This window comes from Capra hircus, chromosome 19 (assembly GCF_001704415.2).
Source record: "Capra hircus breed San Clemente chromosome 19, ASM170441v1, whole genome shotgun sequence".
Taxonomy (NCBI): Eukaryota; Metazoa; Chordata; class Mammalia; order Artiodactyla; family Bovidae; genus Capra; species Capra hircus.
In genome coordinates, this window is record NC_030826.1 from 22,481,965 (window position 1) to 22,509,278 (window position 27,314).

General features: G+C 53.2%; 1 protein-coding gene across 3 annotated transcripts in view; it reads right to left on the reverse strand.

The window, feature by feature from the left end:
• Positions 9,223-27,314, reverse strand: part of SLC43A2 (solute carrier family 43 member 2) — a 39,512-nt gene continuing 21,420 nt past the window's right edge. For 2 of the 3 annotated variants that reach the window (XM_018064391.1, XM_018064393.1), the window contains 10 exons: positions 23,077-23,169; positions 21,359-21,492; positions 21,073-21,275; positions 20,555-20,701; positions 18,422-18,433; positions 17,643-17,781; positions 15,867-15,999; positions 12,781-12,854; positions 11,455-11,578; positions 9,223-10,794 (listed from right to left, as the gene is read on the reverse strand). In XM_018064391.1, the coding sequence (XP_017919880.1) occupies positions 10,633-10,794; positions 11,455-11,578; positions 12,781-12,854; positions 15,867-15,999; positions 17,643-17,781; positions 18,422-18,433; positions 20,555-20,701; positions 21,073-21,275; positions 21,359-21,492; positions 23,077-23,169 (1,221 nt within the window). In that variant the 3' untranslated portion in view covers positions 9,223-10,632. The remainder of the gene's footprint in view (positions 10,795-11,454; positions 11,579-12,780; positions 12,855-15,866; positions 16,000-17,642; positions 17,782-18,421; positions 18,434-20,554; positions 20,702-21,072; positions 21,276-21,358; positions 21,493-23,076; positions 23,170-27,314) is intronic. The other variant, XM_018064392.1, reaches the window with a different exon arrangement.

A 27,314-nucleotide genomic window follows, 5' to 3' on the forward strand; every position in this document is an offset into this window, starting at 1 on the left:
TGCTGCGCCACGGCACGTGGAATCTTCCTGGGCCAGGAATTGAGCCCGTGATCCCTACAATGGCAGGTGGATTCTTGACCACCGTGCCACTAGGGAAATCCAATAAATCCACTTCTTACCTATCATTTTGTCTCTCACTGAATTCTTTCTGCGTCAAGACATCAAGAACCTGAGCTTCATTAAGTCCTCAAACCAGGTGTTGTTGTTTAGTCGTGTCCAACTCTTTTGTGACCCCATGGACTGTACTCCACCAGGCTCCTCTGTCCATGGGATTTTCCAGGCAAAAATACTGGAGTGGGTTGCTAATTCCTTCTTCAAGGGACCTTCCCAACCCATGAGTCGAACCCACGTCTCCTGCACTGCAGGCAGATTCTTTACCCCTGAGCCACCAGGGAAGCCTGAGACCTATGTGATCTCAATTAAAAGACTGTGGGTTTAAGCCCCAGTCTCAGTTCTTACCGAGTTTGAGTCTCAGCATGTGGGCTCAGGTCCCAGATATGAGTTGTACAGTTTCACTTGCCTTGTTAGATGGGGTAAGACAGAATATAAACAAATGCAGAAACAACTTCCAGTAGAGCTCTCACCTTCTGTTACGAAGATGCTGAACAAGGTGACTGTGGGAAGTGAAGGTGGCATTAGATGTGTGGTCAGGGAAGACTCTTAGAAGAAGCCATGTTTTGGGACTTCCCTGACAGTCCAGTGGTTAGGACTGAGTGCTTTCACTGCTGGGGTTCACGCTCAATCCCTGGTTGGGGAACTAAGATCCCGTAAGCCACGCTCTGCCACAAAAGAAAAAAAAAAAATTTAGAAAGAAGAGATCATGTTTAGACAGAAACCTGAATCAGAGTTGAGGTGAGGGAGTCTGGAGGGCCCTGCAGGGCAGTGAGGGAAATATAAAGCAACGCGACCATTAAATTACCCTAGAAACACCTTTCACGTGGAGGAACTCACAGAGAGGAGGCCTCGCACTTGCCGAAAACTGCACTGAGTGATGGAGGTAGCTGGCCATGAAGGTGAGACGCAAAGAACAGTGCTGGAAAGGGTCCGAGGAGAGGCCTCCTCGGCTGGAGAGGTGAAGGGAGTGTCGGGGACAAGGTGGCGATGGATATTTGGCTAGAAGAGGGGAGTGTCATCTTTGTAGGGAAAGGAACACGTGCAAAGCGGCAAGGGTGCACAGAATCTGGGGAGCGGGAGGCCAGGGTAGAGCCTTCAGTCGGAGCGTAAGTGGTTCATTTGATAGACACACGCACAGCCAGGGCAGAACGTGGGGACCTGAGAGACAAGTTAGAGAACAGACCTTAAGGAATCCGCATTCCTCATCACTCAGGATCAACTTGGAGAAGGAAATGGCAACCCACTCCAGCATTCTTGCCTAGAGAATCCTGTGGACGGAGGAGCCTGGTGGGCTGGTGTCCACAGGGTTGCACAGGGTTGGACACGACTGAAGCGACTTAGCATGCATGCATGCATGCATTGGAGAAGGAAATGGCAACCCACTTCAGTATTCTTGCCTGGAGAAACTCAGGGACAGAAGAGCCTGGTGGACTGCTGTCTATGGGGTCGCATAGAGTCGGACACGACTGAAGCGACTTAGCAGCAGCAGCAGCAACAGAATCCACTGCTGGCCAGATTTTTAGCACACCTGCTTCATTTCTTTTCTGAAACATCATGTCATCTCTGCCCTCCATATTCCCATGTGCATTCTAGAAATAGGGATATTTTCTTCTGAATCCACAATGCCATGATCATACTGAACAAAACCGGTCATTTCTTGATATCATCTCTTACCCAATTCATATTCAAACGTCCCTAATCATCTAAAAAATATTATTTTAGAGTTTATTTTAAATATATTTGGTATCTGAACAATGTCTGCCTTTTTTTCCCCTCCACATTTTATTTTCAGGTGTTCTGTTTCTTATATCTCTTCGTCTAGCAAGCTTTACTTCAGGCGTACATAACAGTTAGGCCTTGGAATTTCCCTGGTGGTCCAGTGGCTAAGACTCTGCACTCCCAACACCTGGTCAGAGAACTAGATCCCATATGCTATAACTAAAAGAAAAGATCCCACATACCCACGTGGTGCAACTAAGACCTAGTGTAGCCAAATGAAAAAAAAAAAGAGAGAGAGAAACCGTACATGCAGGGCCCACAGCACTCTCCAGGGTGCCTCACTGTGAGCCAACGATCCCACTGTGGAAATGAACCCCTGGTGCCTGATGCCCTGGAGTTCCAATCCTACCACTTCCTACCTGTGTGACCTTGTGCAAGTTGCTTAACCTCCCTGGGCCTCAGCTCCTTCATGTGTAACATGGAGACAATGGTAGTGGCCGCCTTGTGGACTTGCTGGATATCGGTAGATGAGGCAATGTGCATAAAGCAATTTCATGCAGGGCGTGGCACATTTCTGTATGACCATTCTGGAGGAAGAGGGGCCTGTGAGGAAGGACCCCTCAAGGCTACGTGTATATGCTCCCGGCTGAGCCGGCAAGAAGAACGTGAATCTCTGGTATCACAGCAATCTTTCTGTCTCACGTATCTCTCTGTATCGCTCTTCCTCTATCTGTACCCATCTTTTCTCCACCTCTCTAGCTGCCCCTCTCTCCTTCTGTCTCTCCTCTCCATCTCTGTTGACCTCTCTTTATCTCACATCTAGAAGTTTCTCTGCATCTGTCTCTCCCTTTCTCTTTTTGTTCTCTCTGTGCCCCTCTGTCTCTCTCTTTCTGTTCCTCTGTAACTCTCCGTCGGTGCACTCTGTCTCTTTAATCTCTCTTGCTGTCTCCTCTCTGTGTTTCTCTTTGCCTCTTCCTGTCTCACGTCCCTGCTCGGCTCCCTCTGTCTGTCTCTCTTCATCCCCGCCATCTCGGTCTTTGTTCCTGAGCTCTGCGTAGTGATCAGCTCTCTCGGACGCCCCCCCACCGCCACCCCCCACACCCGCCCCCACACCGTCTCCTTTGCATTGTTGGTGTCTGCTCACAGTCCTGGCCCCCCGTGTGGATGCTCCTGGCTGGCTGGCCCTTCTTGCCGCCTCGGTCGCAGCCACACCTGTAACCCATCTCTGGGTATCTCGGGGAGGCTGTGTTTCACTGTTTCCATCCTCAGCTCGGTCCCTTCCTGCTTGCTGAAAGCATACTCTTCTCCCAGCCTTGGTCTCAGCCAGTTTCAGCCTCCTTTTGGTTTATTTCTCTCTCGCTCACTCTTTTTTTTTTAAACAATTTTATTCATTTGTTTATTTTTGGCTGTGCATGGGCTTTTCTCTAGTCGTGGTGAGCGGGGGCTACTCTCTAGTTGCGGTGTGCAGGCTTCTCATTGTCGTGGCTTCTCTCGTAGAGCGCAGGCTGTAGGGTGCACGGGCTTCAGTAGTTGCATATGGGCTCAGTAGTTGTGTTTCCCCAGCTCTAGAGCGCAGACTCAATAGCATGTGGGTTCTTCCCAGATCAGGGGTTGAACCCTGGTCTCCTGCATTGGCAGCCAGATTCTTTACCACTGAGCCACCAGGGAAGCCCTCTCTCTCTTTTTTAAACTTCATCCTCCAGTATTTATTGAGCATCTGTTCCATGCCCGGCACCATTCAAGACTCTAGAGGTTATCGTGGCAAAGCAGCATCCATGCTAGCTCTCAGGGGGCATTTGTGATATTGGGGAGACAGACAGATAGGAGAGCAGACAAAGCATGGCCCTGCCTTGGCCTTGCCCCCCTGAGCAGAGGAGTGCATAGGCCAGGCTGGGCCTGTGAGTTTGGCTGGCTGTGCCCTGCGCTGGGCCTGATGATTCCTTGTCCCTAAACGGGGCCTGAGGGTCACTCTAGAAGCTGCACTAGAGGGTTTAACCACTTGCTCACTGGACAGCATTCATGATGCCCCAGGCTAAGGGAGACACAGGTAGAAAGAGAAAGTCCCAGCCCACGTGGGGCACAGTCCAGACAAACAGTATCAGTGGGAGGGAGGGAACAGGGGCGCCCTGGACTTGACCTTCTCCCTCCCTCCCCGCCTCCAGCAGAGTTTGGCCTGCACACAGTGAAAAGCCATTTGAGCAGCCGTGATCTTTAAAATAAGTTTCTTTGAGCCAACATCTAAAAATGGGGATGTTTTATATAAAACTCAGAATTCCCAGCTTCCCTTGTAAAAATCAGGAGATCGGGCAACAGTGGGCTCGTTCCCACAGGGCCTTGAAGGGTTAGAGCTGTGTCAAGGCTGGCTGTGGCCTCCAGGTCCCTGTGGCGCCCCCCAAGTCCTCTTGTGTCCCTGGCAGAGAGGTCACTGTCCAGCAGCCCTTACGTCATCTTGCTGGGGTTCTACTTATACTGGAAAACTAGTTCTCCACTGTGTCTGCATCAAGAGCGGGAAAACGGTCACAGCGCAGGGATGTGGCGGAGCGTGGCTTTTGAGCTTGCAATCCTGCTGAGTAGAAGCCCTCATGAACCTCCATTTACCATCTCTGCCCTGTGTGCCATGCAGGGGTCCTACCCCATCCCCAGCTGGCTCCCGAGGCCACCTACCTCCTTGCCTGGGGCCTCAATGCCCTCCACCCTAAAAGGTTGGGAACCAAGCTTCAGACAACCAGGCTGTCCTCTCTCCCTTCCCTGGCAGTGAGGGTCTCCCTGGGGCTTCTCTGAGGAAGCCCAGTGGCTCTTCTTTCCTGCTGCCTCTGCCCAGGGGCAAGCTTCATGGGAAACCCATAGGAGGAGCAGGTGTGCCCAGGACTGCTGACTCAGGACAAAAGCCAAGGGTCAAGGATGAGCACCTGCCTTAGAACTGGAATTCCCAGCTGCCTTGGGCTCCCCCCACCACCCAGAGGTCCCCTCCTCGGTCCCTCCCCCAGCTCTGGGGTCAGGGAGCACATTTCAGACAGGTGATGGCCAAGAGACAAGTGGCAAGTGAAGGTGTGACTCAGAGAGAAAGAGACACAGGGGCCAAGGAGGAAGCAGTTCTTAGCCACTCTCGGCAGACATTTATTGAGTGCTTACTGTGTGCCAGGAAGTAAGCCGGGTGCTAGAAACAGCAAAGGGCCAGGAAGAGTCAGGGTCAGCTGCTGAGCTGTCAGTGACAACACATTGACCCCGGTTGACACGGGAACAGATTAACCCTTCAGGCACCACTCTGAGGGCCTGGGCTGGGTCCTTGGACAGAGCCTGGGCCTTTCCACCCACCAAGAGAGATTCAGCGAGGCGTGACCCTCTCTCTTTGTCCAAGGAGAGGTAAGCTCCCACACCCTCCTCTAAACACATTCACACCCGATGTGCCTGGAATTATACCCCAGACTTCAACACGCACAGGCACACACACGCACACGGAGGCACACTGAGCGGTTTTCCAAGGAGGTGGCGTGACGGTGTTGTCCACAAGCTGTGCTGAGTCACCCACCTCAACATAAAGCTGTCAAGAGTGCCTGAACATCTCCCATTTAGAGATTACCTTGAGAAACTTTTTGGCCAAGTCTCTCACCAAAACGTGAAAGACGTCAAAGTGAACAGGGGGACAACTTCTTAAGGCTTTTGCTGAGAGAGGGTAGTCCTGAGAGGGGGAGGGATCAGAAGAAATGGACTTCACTTCCTTTACCTGGCCACAAGTCCCAGGCAGAGCTGCCTGAGGTCTGACCTGTTACATGGGCAGCGGAGGGTGGGTGCGGATGATCCTTATCCCCTGTGCTGTCTGCCCCGCTCCAGGGTCATAAAATTAATGCTGTCACTGGTTAAGCGCCTACTGAGTGCCAGGTACAATAACATACAACTGCTTGACGTCCACGTCCACTGAGTCTCCCAGGGCGGGGGTAACACTTCCATTTTACAGATGAGAGACTGAGGCTCAAGACTTGTCCATGGTCACAAGATAAATAGGCATGGTGGGGCCTCTAACCTCTGCCCTTCCCTCATCGCCTCCTCAGCACAGGTAGATAGAGTCTCACTCTGGGAAGGGTTGAGCAGCCGGAGGCCCTAGCTCGGTCTTGGATCTGCTTGGGAGGCTGAGAGGGGCTGACTCCAGGGCTGGAAGCACTGCCTGCAGAGGCCAAGGGCACAGATGGGAGAGGCCTGCCCGGCGGCGGGCCACCCGCGTGGAGGACGCTGCGCCTCCTCCCTGATGTGCACCCTCACCCCAGGGTTTGGGGCGAGGCAGGGCCTGGTGGGGGGACAGGCTCCCAGAGCTGGCCTGCTCACCCTGACCCCATTCCCATCCCAGGCGGGCCCCACAGCCTGTGGAAAACCCACCTCCTCACTTTCAGGGTCCTGGGCTCGTAATCCTAACCCCACAGTTAAGACGCCTTCCTGCCCCAGAACTCACGAGAATCCATTGTATTACCCCTCAGAGGGAGGGAAGCTGTGGATTAAACAGCCCCAGAAGCCTGACTCTGTTAAGAAGACTTCTCAGATCTCAGAGACGGGAGCCTCTTGCTATAGCAGGCCCACAGCCTGACCCCTCTGGATCACCTGGCCTTGGTGCATCTCTGTTTTAATTCACACAGATGGACATGCAAATGCCTTCGCCGCCCGCACCCCTGAGGACTTTCTTGGTGGTCCAGTGGTTCCAGTGCACAGGGTGTGGGTTCAGTTCCTGGTAGGGGAACTAGGGTCCCACGTGCTGCGTGGGGGGCCAAGAGATAAAACAGAAACAGCTCCTTTGCAGAAGGAAATGGCAACCCACTCCGGTATTCTTGCCTGGGAAATCCCAGGGACGGAGGAGCCTGGTGGGCTACCGTCCATGGGGTCGCATAGAGTCGGACACGACTGAGCGACTAAACAACAACATGGATTTGTCAGTTTCTATTGTGTGAGCACTGTAAGAAGCTGAAAAATAAAAGCATTATCGTGATATAAGAAAAAACAAAGCTCCACTGGCCTGACTGAACGTTCACACAGTTGTCTGGGACAGTGCTGCACGTGTACTCCCAACACTGGCCACCTCCCCACCTTCAGCGTGCTTGGGGCCTAGGGCCGTGGGAGGCCCTCATGCTTCACAGCCCAGGGCCAGAACAAGGAAGGCTGGAGTTCTTTTCACCAGGCTGACACTGAGTACAAGAGGGAATAGGAGATGGAGCAAAACAGAAAGGAACCCACAACCACAACCCCACCTGTGGGCTTTACAAGGGTGGGAACCTTCTGACGACAGGCCCAGGCAGCGAGAGCCGCAGGAAGAGGCCCGGAGGCTTTGGAGGAAGCCAGCCACGACTGAAGCGACTTAGCAGCAGCAGCAGCCACAAAGTCCAGGGAGACAGAGAGGAGGGGGCTCCTGGGAACACTCCTGAGGCTGGCGTGACCCTGCTTCTTGCTCCAGTTGAACACCTTGGACCGGGCACCACTGCCTGCTCCTTCCTTCCCACCAGGAACCTGGAGAACCAGGGGGATGATGGAGGGCCCAGGCCAGTGATGACCACTGCCTTTGACCAGCCCACGGTCCCTTCCCCATCCCAGGGCACTCCTCTCATGGCTGGGGGTGACCAGGGGCTTCCTCCCCCAAGTTACCATCAGCCTCTAGGGCCAAGATGACTCTACTACGACGTACAGCTCACCCCACTCTCTGAGGAAGCTCTTGGCTCCAAGAGAAGGAGACGTTGCCTGTGTCTGTTTCCCTTCCTCAGGCTGTTTCGTCTTGATCTTAAGGCCTGGAGGCCCTCAGGCTGCCGTCCGAATGAACTATCCTGATCTAGAGGGCCGTGGCTGCTCCTGTGATTAGGATCATATGCGAGTCCTTGGCTTTAACCATGAGCAAGTTACTCCACCTGTGCAGGCCTCAGTTTTCCCAGCTGTAAAATAGGGAAGGGAGTATATCAACTCTTGGCTTCTTAGCATGCCTCAGTGATGGTAATGGGAAAATATGTAACCCATCAATCCTGCAGTCAGAGTAAAACGACTGGCAAGGGAGTGGGGGGTGGGTGTGTGGCACATGTGGCACCCAAACTGCCTGGTACCCTGCTCTCATTTTCGCATCCCTAAGCCCCATACACTGTTGGCTCTGGACTATTTTCCACCCTGAACTCTGGTTTCTCAATGCCTGCTCCTTTCCACAGTGATAGAGAGAGGCGAAGCTCCCACTTCGGCTGCGCTGGGGGCTGCTGGGCACAACACAGGCTGTGTCCGTATAGCCTCAATACACTTCCCAGTGGGAAGGGCCCTTGCTAATCAGCACTGCCCCAAACTGCACTCCATTGTCAGTGGGTTTCAAATGTTGGGGGGGGGGTGGGGTGGGGTGTGCGGCTGCACCAGAATCACCTGGTGGAGCTTAGCAAAGAATAGACTTTAGTTTCCCTCTAGGTCAGAGGCAAGACCCATGGGCTATGTTATTAACAACCACTCTGAAAGCTCCTGCTGCAGGTCATAACTGGGCCACACCTGGTGGGGGGTGGCTGGGATTGTTAAAACCATTCCCCCGCTGCCCACCACACCCCTCTGGAGAGCACAGCCCACCAGCACTGAGCTAACTTGACCTTGTCCAGCATTTCCCAAATCTGATTACAAAACTTTTTAAAAATTATGTATTTGGCTGCACTGGGTTCTTAGTTGTGACATGTGGGATCTAGTTCCCGGAGCAGGGATTGAACCCAGGTCCCCTGCATTGGGAGTACAGAGTCTTAGCCAATGGACCACCAGGGAAGTCCCAAAACTTTAAAAATTAAAATAACCTTAACATCTCCCAGAACTAGCATTTTTAGGAATGCTTTGGGAGAAATGTTCATCTCACGCTCTCTCCTTTGGAAAAAAAAAATTGTTTAAAACAAATACCTGCTCTTGCGTATTTGAGTGGATGAGGCTTAGGGAGATGAGTTTCAGGGGCTCAGCTGTGACCAGAAGCTCAGGTCTGGGCCTGGGTCTGCCCTTTCCCGTCACCATCCATTCCTCCCGCCACATCCTGCCCCTGCTGCCTTTGAGGCTGTGGCTTGTCTGGGGTCACCCTGCGTCCTGAACCCAGGAGGAACCCTCGGTGTGGCTGACTGGTGACAGGAAGCCTGAGCAGGGATGAAAGGGGGTCAGGATTAGCCTGTCTGGCTGGGATAAGCAGCAGAGGAGGGTATGACCACACTTCTAAGGTGTCTGCACAGGCCTGATGTGTTAGGGCTGGGGCAGGGGCGGAAGGTCTTTTCCTGCCCCACTGCCCCTCCCAAGACGGCAATCACACCCAGAGAGAGACGGTACCCAGAGTCAGCAGCTGGGGACAACTGGGGCTTGTCAGTGGCAGAAAACTTTATCCTGCCTTTTCTTCTCAAGCTCAAAACAGGCACATGGAGTCATGAATTGATATGCTAGAAGGGGGCATCCCTTACCAGTAGGGAAATGGATTTATTGCTTTATAAAAAGAAGTCTGATAAAACTTAAAACAAATAACCTAAAAATCCACCCACCCCTCTCAGAACTCCCAGGAAGCCTCAGATACATTTCTGAGTGCAATCAAGGTGAGTGGGTTGGTAAGCCAGGCCCGCCTGGCAAAGGAAAGGTGGCCTTGCCCGCGTAAACAGCTCCAGGGCCCCTGGGAGAGTCTGCCAGCAGGGGGCGCTGTGGCCCCGCAGCCTGAAACAAGCTTGGCCCTGAACGGGGCTGGCGCCGGGGCGCTGGGCTTACTGGGGCCTGGCCAGCTGGGGGCAGCTCTGGGAGGACAAGTGTAGACACCCAGAGCCCACAACCTGCCACCACCCCCACACACAACTCTCATACACAGCACATGCACACACAGCCCACACATCCACACCCCCTAGGCCTCTCACAAATTCACCTCCCCACCCAGGCCTGGACCTCCAGGACTGTCAGCTGCAGCCTCACTTCCACCCCCCACAAAAACAGCTGTGTGTGTGTGTGTGTGTGTGATGCCCTATTGGTGCCCCCTTAATTCCCTTCTGGTCACAGCCTGGACAAAGGGTGGCAGTGGAGACATGCCCCCACTCAAGTCCTGAGGGGAGAGGGAAAGGACCGCTGCCCAGCCTTGTCCATGGTTCTCACGTGACTATCCAGCCCTCCAGACCCTTCCCAGGCTAACCTGGGGGTGGGCGGGGGACGGGGGGCGGGGGGGCACTTCCCCACAGGCCTCGAACAGGAGGACAGGCCATGGACAGGCCACAGGGGGCTGGAATCACAAAGGAGTTAGCACCAACAACAGGAAGCGGGTCCTTCCTTCCTCAGGCAGCTCAGACTGGCTGGGGGAGGAGTGAGGGGCCAGGCCGGGGGTGGGGGGGCTGTGCAGACAGTGCAAGCCTTTGTCCTCAGGCAGGCGTGGTCGGTGGACATGCAGCTGAGGGGCGGGAGGCGGGCAGTGGATGGCAGACCCCTCTGCTTTGGCTAGAGGCAGAATCTGGACACACTTTGGGGGAGAGGGTCTGCCAGCCCAGGGGGTCCTCCTGGCTCCTCCTGCAGGCACCACAGAGCCCTGAGGCTCAAGGGCCCCTCAAGGGTGGCGGAGTGAAGTCCAGAGCCTCCCTGCCTCCAGCAGGAGGAGAAGCGTCTGTCCAGGCCCTCTCCCATCCGTCTGTCCACCACAGAGCTCCGAGGCAGGACCAGGGCCCTGGGAGGGAGCGTGGACTCCAGCACAGTGGAGGACAGGATCCTGGGGTTGGGGGTGGGTGGGAGTGCGTGGAGGTCCTCTGGGGTGGGGACGAGGACACCTCAAGTCACTGAAGCGAGAGGGCGGGAGGCCGTGATCCGAGACGGCAGGCGCTACACAAAAGCCTCCCGGTTGGACGAGCCGTTGAGCTTGAGGAAAAGCTTGTCGTCCTCTCTCTTCCGTTCCAGCTGCCTCTCCAGCTGGCGCCGGTAGCAGATGAGGTAGAGGGGGAGGCAGAAGCCCAGCATGCTCAGGACCAGCAGGCCCACGTTCACCTGGGGAGGCAGGGACGAGAGCGGCCGTCACAAGGGGCAGGGACCACAGCACGTGTGGGCTGCCGTCCTTGTGCAGCCAGACCCTTCCGACTGAGGCGAAGGTCACAGGAAAAATAGAGGAGGAGTTTCAGGAGGTCCGAGGGCCTGTCATCCCACGTTCTGGCATCAGGATTCCCCAGTGGTCCACGGGCCACACTAACGTGCTGATCTGAAGGTCCAGGGGCGTGGTGGGATTGGGACAAGCTCCCAGCACCTGGATATGAATCCCAGCCTCTGGCAGGAGGGGCAGGGACAGCAACTCGGTTCCATTTACCCCGAAATCAGGTCCAGAAAGGACACTCTTGGGAATTCCCTAGCAGGTCCAGTGGTTAAGACTCTGAGCTTCCAATGCAGGAAGTGTGGCTTTGTATCCTTGGTTGGGAACTAAGATTCCATATGCCACACAGCATAGCCAATATAAATTTTTTTTAAGAAATGGATAAAAAGGATACTCTTCCCCTCTTGCTCCCCAGCCTATTCACAAGGGATCCCTGAACTGACCCTAACCAAAGTTCCAAACTGCCTGTCCTGGGGTTCTGGAACACGCTGTGATGCCTCCCAGCTCCCACTCAGCAGAGCAGAGTAGATGTCCATAACCCGGCGCCCCCCGACCCTTCTTACCCACAGAGGGTCTCCCTGGAGGGGACCCATCATAGCCAGAAACAGGGGCTGCTGCAGGAGAGCGAAGAGGGCGCTGATCAGGGACTGCAGGCCTGTGAGGCTGCCAAACTGTGTGGAGGGGTACCTGTCAGGACAGGAGAGAGCCTGTCACCGCGGGGGCCACTGTCCAGCTTCCCAGATGCTCCTTGGCCTCAGCCTGGCCCCAGCTGCCGGTGCCCCCAGGCTGCAACTTGCGGTGTCAGAAGAGATGCGGGAACAGCTTCAGAGGACAGTCTAGTGCCCATCTTCGGACTGCTTCGTGCAGAGCAGTTCCACACAGAGAATTTCCCTTTTGGACCAGCATGAAGGCCCTGGGGCCCACGGGTGTCTGGCTGAGCCGAGTGGACAACATGATTCAGCAGGAGTCTGTGGTTCGGGAACTAGGCCCAGGGAGCAGGTGGGAGGCTGGGCCGGGCTTGGCTGCACCTTCATCCAGAGGAGCGTTGTATAATCACGGAAACAGCATCATAGCCCTCGGCTGACTCCCTCAGACTCTGCCAGGGTGGCCTCAACTTCCTCTAGGCCTTGGGGCGGGGAGGGTGGCGTAGGCAGGGGTGGAGCATGCAGACCTGGGATGACCCGCATGGGATGCTCTTGGGAGCGGGGAGAGAGTGCTGGCATAGTCTCAGGACATTAGGCATCGTGGCTTAGCAAGGAATGGCTGCAGGAATGAGCCTGTCTTTAGTCAGAGAGAGACAGAGGATGGTGTTTGAGCTAAGCCCCAGCCTGAGGAAGAGGAACACTATGGTTCCTTAGGTGTGTGTGGCCTCTTGGAAAAGGAGGCAGGTTTCATTTTAGCCAAGGCCTGAGAAAACTAGGGCAGACCAGCCCTCTGAGGCCCTGGGTGGGCTCTGTCAGGTACATTCGGGGCTCAATCACTTATGTCGCTGCTGACACTGAAGGCCATGTGAAGGTCACCATTCAGGGGCACGCAGCCAGAACTCACCCCTGTGCTTCCCGTGAGCAGCCAGTGGCAGCCCCAGGACTCAGCTGAGCGGCAGCCCCTGAGGCTGTAACGATACGGAGCTGCACCCTGGCCGGGGGAACTGGCTTCGTGTTAAATGCCAAGGCTTGTGGGCACCCAACTGTCTGCCCACTGACCCGCTCCCATCGAGTACGGCCTTCTCCTGACACACCCCACAGAAACCCTAATATCTAAGGCAAGAGGAGGAACCTCAGGTGGACAAGATGGTCCCCTTCAAGCCCTCAGCCCCACCTGGAACCTCCCTCAGGTCATCCATCCCCTCACCCTCAGCCACCAGGCCACCTGCAGCCCCCAGGACTTACACGGCGGCGTATAAGCCCCCGACGGCCGAGTGGATGAATCCTCGCACGATTGTGTGCAGGATGAAGGAGAGGATCTGAGGTGGGAAGAGCAGAGTGTGAGCAGGAGGCATGGAGGGTCTCCCTTTGTCCCCCTGCCCCAGAGCTCCCAGGGTCCTGAGTGGTGGGAGCATTGGCACCCTGGAATCGGCCTGGCCAGCTCGCCACGGGCAGCTCCTGAATGCCAAAAATCCTGAGCCAATTGTTCAACACAGTCATTACTAACAATTCCATTGCATTAAAGGTACAATTTAATGACAACTGACCCTTGGACAATGTGGGGGATTAGGGATGCTGACCCTCTATGCAGCCACAAATCCACATTAAACTTATAGTCTGCCCTCTGTATCCATGGTTTCATATCCTCGGATTCAACCACCCATGGACCATGCAGTACGTATTTACTATTGAAAACAGTCCAGGTATGAGTGGAACTGCACAGTCCAAACTTGTGTTGTTCAAGGGTCAACTGCACACTGAAAACAAAGTTTGTGAATACTCAAAGCCCATCACATCTTAATTACTTTATTTTGTTGTACTATTACCTCTAGTCTGAAGGTTTTTTAAGTCTACTGTAGGTATTGGGTTGGTTAGGGTTTTCCCCTGAACATCTTAAGGAAAAACTCTAACAAGCTTTTTGGCCAGGTGGCACAGTGGTAAAGAATCCACCTGCCAATGCAGGAGATCCAAGAGACGTGAGTTTGATCCCTGGATTGGGTAGATCCCCTAGAAGACAAAATGGCAACCCACTCCAGTATTCTTGCCTGGGAGATTCCATGGACAGAAGAGCCTGGAGGGCTGTAGTCCATGGGGTCGCAAAAGAGTAGGATACGACCTAGCAACCGAGCACACATAATATATATATGACGGTGTGTTATCGTGTGTCTTTCCAACTCCACAGTGACGATGGACAATGTATTGTTTGAGACTAGCCATGATGAACGCACTTACACCATGGAAATTGCCAAACACGACAAACCAAGGCTCCCACTACCCCACTCCCATCTAAAGTCTGCTATTAAGTGTATGTATGGACACGGCACTAGGTAGGAGGTCACCGATCATCACTCCCGCCTTTTCAGACCCGAGGGCCATGCCCTGGTCTCCCAGCCTGGTCCTCCAGGCCCTACAGGCAGATGGCTGTCCCCCTCTCCTCTCACTCTGCTTTCCTAAGGAAAGGCCACCGTTGGCAGGCTGAGCAGGCCCTTGTTAACGATTCCTGAGAGCCACGAGCTGTCTGCTTCGCTGCCGGGACCCTTTGTTTGTTCTCTGCACACAGCCCTGTCATCAGGCGCAGCAGCCAAGCCCTATTTCCGGGAATGTGGGCGGCGGAGGCAGCGGGACTGCTCTCTGCGGCGCTGTGAGAAGGCTGTGCCCGAAAGCACACGCATCCCTTACAGGCTCCCACTTTCCACCCCAAATGCCGTGCTGCCTCTTCACAACTTGTCTTTCAGTAAGAACTGGTTAAAACAAAAAGCAGATTGCGGTCCTCACTGACCACTGCCCCGTGACTGGACAAGGTGGTCAGGGCAAGGGTCTGCCGGTCTTGCAGAGAGGGCCACCACCGTCAGGAGGCTGGGAATGCAGCAGGGATGTGCCAGCACTCCCATCTGGAACCGGCATCAGTCTCCGGGGGTTTACGCCAGCTGCGTGCAGAGTTAGCACAAAGACACGACAGTACCCATGGGTGGTGCGCACCTGGTGTTCCCTGTATTTCTGCATGTGGCCACTTGTAGAAAGGAAGGGACTCTTGCTTTCCTCCTGGACTTGGTCCAAGATACCACCTGGACTCAGGTCACACCCATCTGGGAGCAATGCTGCCACTTGTATCCCTTCCTTCAAAGTTCAACTTGAGGACTGGAACTAGAACCCTTCTGTGGACCTAAGGGTGGAGCCAGGCAGGTAACGCAATCTGCCTTTCTTGAGCTCTCTGCCAAAAGTCAGGTTCCAAAAGCACTGGAAATCTTGTGTAAAGGAATTAAACTTTTGAACCGGGATACCAAGAGCTCATCATCAGAGGCTTTCTCCTGGGGCTGTCCTGAATCAGAAGAGCAAATGCTCCCACCAATGCCACAGACTGGCCAGACCTCTTAGGATGTCAGATCACAGCCGTTTAAGCAAAGGCAAAACAATTAGCTACACAAATACACCAGGTGACTCCAGAAATGGTAAGATGATGGTATTCATGGTGTGTAAGATGCCCCAAGACCAAGAAGAATGATACACTTTCCCAGGGAAGGGTCTACTGTGAAAGGAAATCTCAGTTCCATTTACAGCTTGCTCTTAGAACTGTGGTGCTGGAAAAGATTCTGGAGAGTCCCTTCGACTGCAAAGAGATCAAACCAGTCAATCCTAAAGGAAATCAACCCCGAATATTCATTGGAAGGACTGATGCTGAAGCTGAAGCTCCAATACCTTGGCCACCTGATGCCAAGAGCCAACTCATTTGAAAAGACCCTGACGCTGAGAAAGATTGAGGACAGGAGAAGGGGGCGACAGAGGATGAGATGGTTGGATGGCATTACCAACTCAATGGACATGAGTTTAAGCAAACTCTGGGAGATAGTGAAAGACAGGGAAGCCTGGTGTGCTACAATCCATGGGGTCACAGAGAGTCGGACATTACTTAGCAACTGAACAACAACTCAGCATTGCACATAGAGCCTAGCAGATAGAAAGGAAAGGAAAGGAAAGTGAAGTCACTCAGTCGTGTCCAACTCTTTGCGACCCCATGGACTGTAGCCTACCAAGCTCCTCTGTCCATGGGATTTTCCAGGCAATAGTACTGGAGTGGATTGCCATTTCCTTCTCCAGCAGATCTTCCAGACCCAGGGATGGAACCCAGGTCTCCTGCATTGTAGACAGACGCTTTACCTTCTGATCCACCAGGGAAGTCAGCAGATAGAAGGCCCTTGGTAAACCAGGGTGGGCTGGTTGATTGGTTTTTCTGGTTGGATTAAATGAATGAAAGGTCACTGTTCTCTTTGCTAATGGCTCCCCCGTGAGACATCAGACCCTCTCTCACGCATCATCCCATCCCCCACACCCACCTGGAGAGGCAGGTTGGGAATGAGGCAGGTCACCCCGAAACCCACGAGCAGCAGGTTGGTGAAGGCGAAGGCCCGCATGGCGTTGGTGATCTTTTGGATCTGCCGGTCCCGCTTCTTCTTCTTCTTCTCACCTCTGTAGGGGCACAGGGCATGGAACACAGGAGCTGGGGTGGGGTGGGGTGGGGTGGGGGGCCCCTGGGTGGGGTGGGGGGCGGGGGCCCCTGGAGAATAGACTCTCCCAGGAAGTCAGGCCCAGGGTGTCACAGCTTGTGGACAATGCAAGACTTAGATACCACCACCAAGCGCGTGCTAGCTGGGGACTGTGGGGGCTAGACCATCACGAGGGACACTCTCCACAGCTACCCTCTGAACTGAGCACGGAGTGTGAACCTTAGTGGAGAGGCTGGACATGAGAAGATGGGCGTCAGTACCCTGCATTGGAAGGACTGATGCTGAAGCTGAAACTCCAATACTTTGGCCACCTGAAGCGAAGAGCTGACTCATTTGAAAAGACCCTGATACCGGGAAAGATTGAAGGCAGGAGGAGAAGGGGATGACAGAGGATGAGATGGTTGGATGGCATCACTGACTTGATGGACCTGAGTTTAGGTAAACTCTGGGAGTTGGTGATGGACAGAGAGGCCTGGCGTGCTGCAATTCATGGGGTCGCAAAGAGTCGGACACAACTGAGTGACTGAACTGAACTGAACCCTGCATTATTTCAGTGAAGACTGAGGTCAGATCCCCAGTGACAGGGAGGGAGGGAGGAGAAGGCACCCAGGTCAGGATGCGGCAGAGCCTCCTTCACTGTTGGCTCCAGCTTCACCCAAATCCTGCAGGGAGCTGATGCTAAGCCAGAGAATAAGCCAAATAAGGGAGCAAGTGGGTTTCCCCTTGAAGGGCAGGGAGGAGTGAAGAAATGAGCATGTGGCAGATGGAACTGGAATGGGCATCAACCGCTTTCTGGCTGTAGGACCTGACCTAGATAACAGAGCATCTCTGTAATTATCTCCCTGTGAATTCACTACGACTGATTCGAGTCTCACCACCCACACAGATACCCCATGGACAATTGCACGACATCCAAGGGCTCAGAGATATGCAGGGAGGCCCAGGCCCACCACTTTCTCCCTGTGTGACCTCAGGCGAGCCACTCCAACGCCTAGTTTCAGTTCCCTCATCTGTAAAACGGGTATAACTCATCAAGGTGTTGTGAGGCTTCCCTGAGAGATTGTGCATTAAGTGCTTGGCATGGGGCCCGATACAATCAAGAGTAGCTTATTATATTAAGGTGGAGTCAGAGAAGACAGCATTTAACTCATCCTCTGATCTTACAGCCCAACCCTTCTATAAAGAAAGGGCTCCGGTTCCTCGTTTAATTCTCACAGTCATGAACAAATCTATTAACACGTCGTAAGGTTATACCTGTTTACGACTCACACCCAGTGAAGCAGGCCTTGCAGGCAAACAGGACCCTCTAAGGCTCTCTGCCCTTGTGGTAATTGTGCTGAGGATCTGAATGTGGTCCTAAAGCCAGGTGTTTGGTAGTTACTGATCTGGTTTCTCTCCTCTCTTCTAGCTTGGCGCTTCCCAAACTGTTATGTACAAAAGGCTGTTTCAGATAGAAGCGACAGACCAGTATGAAGAGTAGCTTTGAGCACGGCCCCTTCTCACCTCTCCTGCGGACTTTACAACCCAATGTCCCACCCACCCTAGAGCTGCCTAACACCCGCCTGCTCTCTCTGGGGACACAAGGCACGGGTTCGGCCTACGCACTGGTTGGCGTCTTTCTCCTCGGGCTCCTCGGAGGCGTCCTCACACTCCTTCAGCCTCCAATCCATGATGTAGCCAATGACGGGGGCGGTGAGCAGGCAGAGCAGCTGGAGAACCCCGAAGATGGAGGTGTAGAGGCTCACTGAGGGGACAGAAGGGCCGGGTCATGGAGTGGGGTCAGGGGGCTGCCTGCTGAGGCCTGGGGAGGGGGCTGGGCAGAGTCTATAACTCCATAAGCCCTGCTGGTTTCTTTAACCCAGAATGCCCCCCACCCCACCCGTGGCGCCGTGAGTCATGATGGGAGACAACCTCTGAAATCAAAGTCTGAGCAAGGGGCAGGACACCCTATTCTTTCCTCCGAATCCCTCGCCTATTTCCAAGAAACAGCTACCGAAGTCCAGTATGTCACGGTGACCTTCCCCAGAAGCTCCAGGAGGTCTCTGTGACTCTAGGAACCACAAGATTACCGAGGCCCAGGACAGAGCGAGGTTTCGTGTGCGAACAGCCTCGTGTGTCAGTGTCCTGCCCCTCGAAACACACTGAGAAGGCACCAAAGGGCTCCGGCCTTGAGAGAGCCTGAAAATCACGATGAGACTTCTCATCAGAAGCTGAAGGCTGGCTGCGCCAACCCCACCCGCAGCTCTGGCTGGGGGGGACGTGCGGAGTGCAGGGGGCCGTCTGGAGTTCAAGGACAGGTGCTTCTCAGTCGGGCAGGCTCTGGCCAGGAGTGGGCGTCCTGTGTTCCCTGACGACCCCCTCCCCCCCGGTCCCCACGGGCTTACCGGTAGCCATCACTGCACCGAGAAAGCAAAAGTGACAAAGCAGAGAGGAGCGGGGTTAGCAGCAGCAATGTCAAAGGCTGTTACAGAGAGAGGGCTGCGGGGGCGGCACGCTCTGGGCCCAGCACCCACACCACTTCCCACGGAGCCCTGACTCTCAGAGTGCCCCACACGGGTGTCTGCTGGTGGTTTCCTGCCTGCTGGGGCCTCGGTCATGTGTGGCTGGGGCCTCATCACAGATGGGCTGTGAATCAGGCCTGTGGCACTCGTGGGGGGACCACGATGGGGAAGTGGCGGGGGTGTAGAAGACCCAGCAGAACGAGGGCCGAGAATCCACCCCACACCCAGCCTGAGTGTCTGACCAGCCAGTGCTGCAGCCCCCTGATCCTGACGTCCAGATGTCCGTGTGTGTGTATGTGTGTGTGTGAGCTCTCAGGCGCAAGTGCTCAGAGGAGCAGGATGGGGAAAACCAATGCCCTGTCAGCTGCGGACCGAATTTCCTGGCCCAACTTCCTCTACTTCTTGAAACTGACTTTTGAAAGAGGGAAACAGAAGGGGGAAAAAAAAATGCCTCTTGGGCAGCTAAAGATTTCTCAGAGAAAGCAAAAGAGAAGGCCATGACTCAGCAGGAGCAGGGAGATTTGCCGTCCAAGGGCCAGTAAGGGGCTTTTCTCTGTACTCATCAGGGTCTCTGCCTGTCTGGGCCTCAGGGTTTGTAATAAAGGGCCTTTAGACAGGCTAGATCAGCTCTCCCCAAAGTACGGTGGACAGATTTTAATGAATGTTACATAATAAAAGGGTTCCTGCGGTTGAAATTCAGGGGATTATCATTGAACGAAATGAAGCTAAACAGGTTATTTTTTTTTCCCCCATATTCGTGTTTGCTATGAATTTCTGCAAGGGCACATAATGGGGTTTTTCCATGTTGCTTCATGTCCGAACACCCATTTTCAGAATAGACCCTGCATTGTCTGTGTCCCTTAGTCTCCTTCCCTTTTTGCTATAGCTGAGTTTCTTATCCTCTTTAAAAACAGACAGGACTTCCCTGGTGGTTCAGTGGTAATGAACCCATCTGCCAACACAGGGCAAAAGTGTTTGAACCCTGGCCAGGGAAGATTCCACATGCCACAGGGCAATGAAATCCATGTGCCACAACCACTGAGTCTGCGCTCTAGAGGCCATGCCCCACAGCAAGAGAGACCACCACAGTGAGAAGCTCCTGCATTGCAGGGAAGAGCAGCCACCGCTTGCCACAACTAGAGAAAATCCTCGTACAGCGGCGAAGACCTAGTGCAGCCAAAAAATAAATTTAAAAAGAAAAACAACAACAACAACTAAAACCCTCACATGGCCTGGCATATCTTCCCGTGGAGAAAAACAATTAAACCAACTCCAAAAGTTGCACACCAATGAGACTGCCAATAAAAAGGATTTACCCAATGTGTTTGTCCTGATTTCGCATGACTAAAGCTGACTCAGCTCAGGCCCTGAGGAAGTACGGACTTTCTTTGCAGAATCAAAACCTCTAATCAGCTTGTGTGTTCTTTTGGAAAAGTGGGCAGGTGGGTTATCAGTTCTGTTTACCAGAAGTAACAAGCCTGGACTGGATTACATAAGAGGAAGGCTCCACCTGGCCTCGCTTCCCAATTCAGGGCACAGTTCCCAGGAGACCCCGTGTGCAGCCACAGCGGCCCGGCCCCCACCCCAGCCTCTCCACGCGCTACCCCTGCGGTTTCCCAGAGGATTCTTGGCGTTGGGTTTGACAGATTGTCTTTCAACAAGCTCTCAGGTGGAGTACCGTGTTCTGTGCAGTGTCTCCTCTTATAAACACACACGTCAACCGTCCCCCTCAGGCAACGAAAAACACACCCCACACCCCAAACACACATAGTTATTTCAGTCCTCTCCTCCCTCCTAAACCGGGAAACTCTGGCGGGGACGTGAAAGAACAGTCGGGCCCGGCTGTGGTGAAACTGCTCTGACGCACCATCAGGCCCTTGGATTCTGCCATCTCACTGCCCCGCTGGCCTAGCCTAGCCCCACAGCCTCTGGCTGGCCAGATGGTGGACTTGACCTTGGGCGGGCGGAAGTGAGCACCGCGCGTAGGCTGTGCCCCAGGGCTCGGGAGCCACCTACCTACGGCCTGGTCTCCGCTGACCAGGAACTGGAGGATGCTGTTCATGGCACCCATGTAGAAGATGAGGCGCAGCTGTGTGACGCACATGGTGACCAGGCTGAGCAGCAGGATGGGGCTGAACACGCTGTGCATGAACGAGGGGGCCGCTGCGGGGAGAACCGGGGGCTCAGGGAGAACCAGTGGCACCCCCGGGGCCCACGGCCCACCTACCATCCAGGGCACACCGCGCACCAGATGAGGCCAGCGGCTGGGTGCAGGAGTCGGGTCACCCAGCTGTACAAAACAAGCTGGGTGAATCCCTCACCCTCTCTGAGCTTAGTCTATAAGGCAGGGTAGGTGGTGCCGCCTGCCCTTGTGGGATGACATGGGGATGAAGGGAGGCGGTACCTACAGAGCCCTCAGGGGGTGCTGGACCCCATCGGGGTCCCCATCTGGACTGGACGCCCCCTCCTTGTCACTGGGCTGTTGACGGCTCAGGGCAGGCTTGGGAGGCGAGGGGCCACGTGCGGGTGGGTACCTGTGGCATCAGGCTGGCACTTGACCTCCAGGTCGACGGTGGACAGGCACAGCTTGTGGCCCTCCTGCAGGGCTGCCTGCTCCTTGGTGCTCCGCATGGAGCTGCCCACGCTAAGGCGGCGCCCCACTGTGGTCACCTGCTTGTAGAACTGCTTCCCTGTGATCTTGTGGTCAAAGCCCAGCCAGCTGAACTTGATCTTCACCCTGGAGCCCACGGGAGAGTGTCTGTCACGCTGCCCACGCCCCTGGCCGGCGTGGGAGTGGGGGCAGACCGCAGGTCCACTTACGTGTAGTCCATGTCCTCTGGCCCCGGGAAGGGTTCCAGGGGCCAATTAAAGAAGCAGTTGAGGAAAACCAGCCCGGAGCAGCCAGCCCAGACCACGAGGATGACAATGAAGGAGGCACCGAAGTCATAGACGACCTGAGAGGCACAAGGGGGCAGGGGTCGGAGTCAGGTGGGGCAGAGTTAGCAAAGAAAAGCCCGAGTGGGCAGGGGGCAGCCGGCAGTCCTGGCCTCCCTGTGCTGAGCCTTGAGGCAGGGACGTGGCCCCTCAGGCTGGATGTTCAGTCACCAGGCACCTGCATTTCAATCATCTCTACTCGCCCTGGACCAAACGCCTGCAGCTTGGACCAAACGTCACCTCCTCGTAGAGGCCTTCCCCAACTGCCCATCACTGTCACAGCACCGGCTCACAGTGAACAGCCCTGGCTGAGATTTTTTGACTTATGATTCATTTCTTCATCCATTATTAGTCCAGCTCCCTGAAGATAGGAATCGCTAGACTTGTCCGCTGATATTTCTCTGGCACCTTGAAGCATATACATCAGTTCAGTTCAGTCGCTTAGTTGTGTCCGACTCTTTGCAACCCCATGAATCGCAGCACGCCAGGCCTCCCTGTCCATCACCATCTCCCAGAGTTCACTCAGACTCACGTCCATCAAGTCAGTGATGCCATCTGCCATCCAGCCACATGGTAGGTGCCAAAAATATACTCAAGGAATGAACAGTTGAATGGCTCACTTTGCTCTTCTGTGAAATGGGTGTGACACGGGCACGTACCTTCTTGGTGCTGAGGTGCAATTCAGCAGGTGTGACCCCAGTAGAGGGCACCGTACAGGGTCTGTTAGGTGGGAAGCCTGCCAGACTGTTATTGCAATTTTTGCCATTTATTTCCAGCCCAAGGGTCCCCAGGGCAGTGGCAGACAGCTGTCCAGCTCCCCAGGGAGGGGACCAGCAGTCAGACATTGAGATGAGGAGGAGGAAGAACCTGAGGGCTCCTCCACACTCCAGGAACTTGAGGATCCCTAACATCCAGAGACGGTGGCCCCTGCCTCTCCGGACACCTCGATTCCCCGGGTGGCCGGCCCATGTCTATGACTCCTCCTCCTGCTCTGCGGCCTCTTCCCCTCGGACCTCAGGAAAGGGGATTTATTGGAGCTGGGGCCACCGCAGAGAAAAGCTGGTTCTGAAGCCCTTTCAGGAACAACAGGATTTAGAGCAGGAACCAAGACTGATGAGCAGTGAGATGCTTGCTTCATCCTGACCCCGTGTGACTTCCACAGGCTCAGAATCCTGCCTGGGAGGGAAACAGCTGAACCAACTTGGCTGTGAGCAGCGCTCTGGCAGTGGGGAGCAACAGCCCAATGACAACAGACCTGGGGGCAGGGTGGAGAGGGGACTGGAGCTGGATTCAGGATGGGGGACACTCTCTCACCCCCTTTCTTTCCCCCTAGCCCTGAAATGCAAAGGCAGCCTGCAGCCACACCTTGCAGAGATATGCTTGACTTTACCATCCCTACCCTAACGCCTCCACCCGCACCCCACCCCACCCCACCCCTGGCCCAGCAGGTCTCTTTTCTTACTCCCAGAGGTGCCCAGGTGCATCCTCCCAGGTGCGGGTGGGGGGAAGGGCAGGCACCAGCACCCACAGTGACTTCCCCCTTTGGGGAGGGCAGAAGGAGTCTCGGGAGAGGCCTCTGCTCAGACACCAGCACACACCCTCACCTTGACTCCTGGGAAGGTGACCGCCGAGGAGGCATAGGATCCAATCATCAGGGCAATAAATGTGGACCGAAGGTCACCAAACATGTTGGGCAGCTGAAAGACAAGAAGCAAGGGAAGCTTCTGCTGAAAGAGGGACAGACAGGGAGGGTGAAGGAGGAAGGGAAGAGAGCATGATGGCATCCTTGGGCACCTCGTCTTCTCTGCTCTCCTCCCTGTATAATTCACAAGGCATCAGTCCAGGGATAATCACTGCTAATTGCAAGTTTTTTCTTCCCGGACTGAGGGTGATGGAGGAAGAAGGGTAGAGTAATGCAGAATTCAGACTCTGCACGTGCAGACAGGACTTCCTGGCTGGCAAGCGACCCCCATCTCTGCTCTGGCACAGGCCAGGGCCTTTGGGCTCTGCAGGGTTACAAGGAGATGCCAGTGAGTAAGGCAACCCTCAAAGGGAGCAAGTCTGTTAAAAATAAGAATCTATTTGAGGATGCAAGCATAATTTTATAAATAAAAATATCAGTATTCCAGAAAGACCAGATGTCAGCAAAAGCTGCTTTTGATTTTGAGAAGAGTAGGTCTCTGGAAGGTGCCAATCAGAATTCTACAGTCTCTGGGGTGGATGAGGCGACTGGCCTGGGAGTCCTGCTTCTCAATTTCTAGGTTCAAGGAGGGCTTTCTCTTCCCACATAGAAAGATCAATGACAAGAAAAGCTCAGGCTTTCTTTGCCATGAGGCCACTCTTCCCATCTCACAGGAGCTTGTTCTGGGCCCATTTGACATGACTGCGAAGCTAAAACCCTCAGTGGATTCCATACAAATTTAGGCATGGTAAACTATGACAATGAGGTCATGGATTCAGACAGGCATGGGGAGAAGCGCATGCTCCCCTAACTGCAGCCTTCTGTGCTCTCGCTAACCTCAGGGGGAGCTCACACCACTGGCTCTGAAGGTTCTCCATCCACAGCCACATAGTCCCTGGCATTGAGACTCACTCTCTGGATCTGCCAACCTGTTTTATTGAACTCAGGCTGCTTATATGGACCCAAACTACGTCCCCCTCTGCCAAGATGTCTGGAATCATTTTGGGGTTTTATCAAACATGGACCACATGATGGCTGCCTGCAAGTTAATCCGTTTGCTGAACACAAGCAGTGTGAATGTATTTACCTACCTGCCCCTCATCATTTCTGCCTGTTTTGACCACAATTAAAAATGAAAAAGGGACATCATCCAAGTGAAAAATGTTTGCGCTTCAAAGGACACCATCAAGAAAATGAAAAGATGATAAGACAAAGGGAGAAAATTTTTATGAATCATGTATTGGATAGGGCACTCCTATCTGCAATATATAAATAACTCTGACAACTCAGTAATAAAAAAAAATTCATTTTTAAAATGGGCAAACAGACATTTCTGAATAGATGTTTCTCCAAAGAAGATATACAAATAGCCAATAACCATTATGAAAAGATACTTAGTATCATTAATCATAGGGAAGTGCAAATCAATTCACAATGAGATGCTGCTTCATACCCCCTGTGCATGCTAAGTGACTATAATAATTTTTTAAAAAAGAAAACAGAACACAACAAATGTTGGTGCTGATATAGAGTAATTGGAACCCTCCTACACTACCGGTGAGAATGCAAAATGGTGCAGTCACTTTGCAAAACCATCTGGGAGCTCCTCATTTAAACACAGAGCTACCATATGACCCAGACATTTCACTCCTAATGTATATACACATTACTTCACTCCTAGGTATATACACAAGAGAAATAAAAACATATGCTCACACAAAAATATGTACGTACACAAATGTTTACAGCAGCATTCTTTATAATATACAAAAAGTGCGAACAACCTTCATGCCCATCAATGGATGACTAGATAAGCAGACTGTGGAAGATGCACACAAAGGAATATTACACAGCCACAGAAAGGGATGAAGAACTCATACATGCTACAACAGGAGTCAACTCTGCAAAACTATGCTGAGGGAAAGACACCAGTCACAAAAGACCATGTAACTGTATGATCCCATTCATGTGAAATGTCTGGAACAGGCAAATCCCTGCAGACAGAGACTAGATGGAGAGGTTGCCTAGGGCTGGGGTAGAAGAAGCTGGGAGGGACAGGGAGGAAATGCTAATGGTCCAGAATTGTGATTGGGGTGATATGATTAATTCTGGTGATGACTGTGTAACTCTATAAATACACTAAAATCCATTAAATTATATAGTTTAGGTGAATTGTATGGTGTGTGGATTATGTCTCAGTGTCATTGTTAAAGGAAAAAACATGAATAAGAGACTTGAGATGTTTTGGGATCCCAGGATTAAAAAGGAGCATGAATAAATCCATAGTGTGCGGCCAACAAAGCCATCTTGTGGCATGAGGCTAGGTTGCCTCTCCAGCTTTGCCACACACAGAGTTCTTCTTCCAGCCCCCTCTGCCCACTCAGGCTTCTCAGAGAGGGTTGGAGGGAGACAAGGAGCATGTGGAAACTTCCCCAGCAGGAGAGAGAGGAAAGGTGACATGCTCATAGCCACCCAAGCACACTTAGGTGAGCATGAAAGATGCCCAATTTCACTCTTTGCACACCTGCCTCCCAGGTATGCTGTGGTTCAGAGGACACCCCTCCGATCCTGGGCTCACGTATTTGGGCTGCGCCTCACTGGCTATTCCACCAAGGCAGCTTCAGGCATCTCCAGGCCCATATCTGCCCCAGGGAGAATCCAAAGATTAGCTTTGCTTGTATGGAAGAAGGAAACTGTTCCAGCCTGGAATGCATGTGAAGAAAGAAGGGATCAAAGATGGCTTAGAGGGATTTCCCTATCAGTACAGTGGTTAAGACTCTGTGCTTTCAATGCAGGGGAAAGTGAAAGTGAAGTTGCTCAGTCGTGTCCGACTCTTTGAGACCCCATGGGCTGTAGCCTACCAGGCTCCTCTGTCCACGGGATTTTCCAGGCAATAGTCCTGGAGTGGATTGCCATTTCCTTCTCCAGGGGATCTTCCCAACCCAGGGATCGAACCCGGGTCTCCCGCACTGTAGACAGCCGCTTTACCATCTGAGCCACCAGGGAAGTACTCAATGCAGGGGGCATGGGTTCAATCCCTGATTGGGAAATTAAGATCCCACATGCAGGGCAGTACGGCCAAAGAAACAAAGCACAAAACAACAGCAACAACATAAAAGAGCGCTTAGAACCCAATCAGAAAAGCAGACGGAGGACAAAAGCCACTCAGCACAGCCAAGGCAGGAAACACTTCTGTCGTGGTAGTCACCCTTGGGTGCAAAGAGTGTTCCCAACTTTTTGACAGGGCAAGGCGATACTTCTGAAAAGCAGACAGTTTGCTTACCAGCCCTTTCTCTTCTACCCTAACCCAAGCTAGAGGCCAACAAAACCATAGAGCCTGGGGCTAGTGGGCAACTCTGACCTCATTTCCTGGAGTCTGCTCCCCAGACTACATCTGGGACAGGCAAGAATAGGAAGCTGGGAGAGGGTTCTGACTTTCCATCTGACCCTGGATGAGATCCTTGCCGTCATGCCTGGACAAGGGCAGTAGCCTCCCAGCTGCCCTCCTGGCTTCTCTGCCTCTCCCTGATGGGAACATTCTTTACAACACCCTGAAAATCCTCCCCCTCCTTAACATGTTCTTTTGGTAAGCACTGGTATACATTCCCAGGGCCTCCCAGCTGCCCTCCTGGCTTCTCTGCCTCTCCCTGACTGGAACATTCTTTACAGCACCCTGAAAATCCTCCCCCTCCTTAATATGCTCTTTTGGTAAGCATCTGGTATACATTTCCAGGGTGTACAGAGCCTCAGGGCAAACCACACTATACAGCCTCCTCAGGAATGTGTACATCTTATACTTTACCTTACAGTTATTTTTTGCTGATTAGGAAAGCAATATATGTTCATTGTAAAATATCTAGAACAAAGTACACATGAAAAATGAAATAAAAATTCCCCTTGAGGGAAAAAGAATTCCCCTGATACAGCCATATTATCATTTTGATGTAATTGCCTTCAATCATTTTCCTATAAATACCTATAATTTTTAACCAAACTGGAATCAGATACTGCATATTATTTTTGAAACTTTTTATTTTTTTATTTTGTATATTATAAATACCTAATTTATTCTTGTATTCATCTTTAACATAATTTGTAACAACTGTCTGGTATTTCCTTTTCTGAATGGTCTATAATTTATGCAACCATTTCTCTGATATT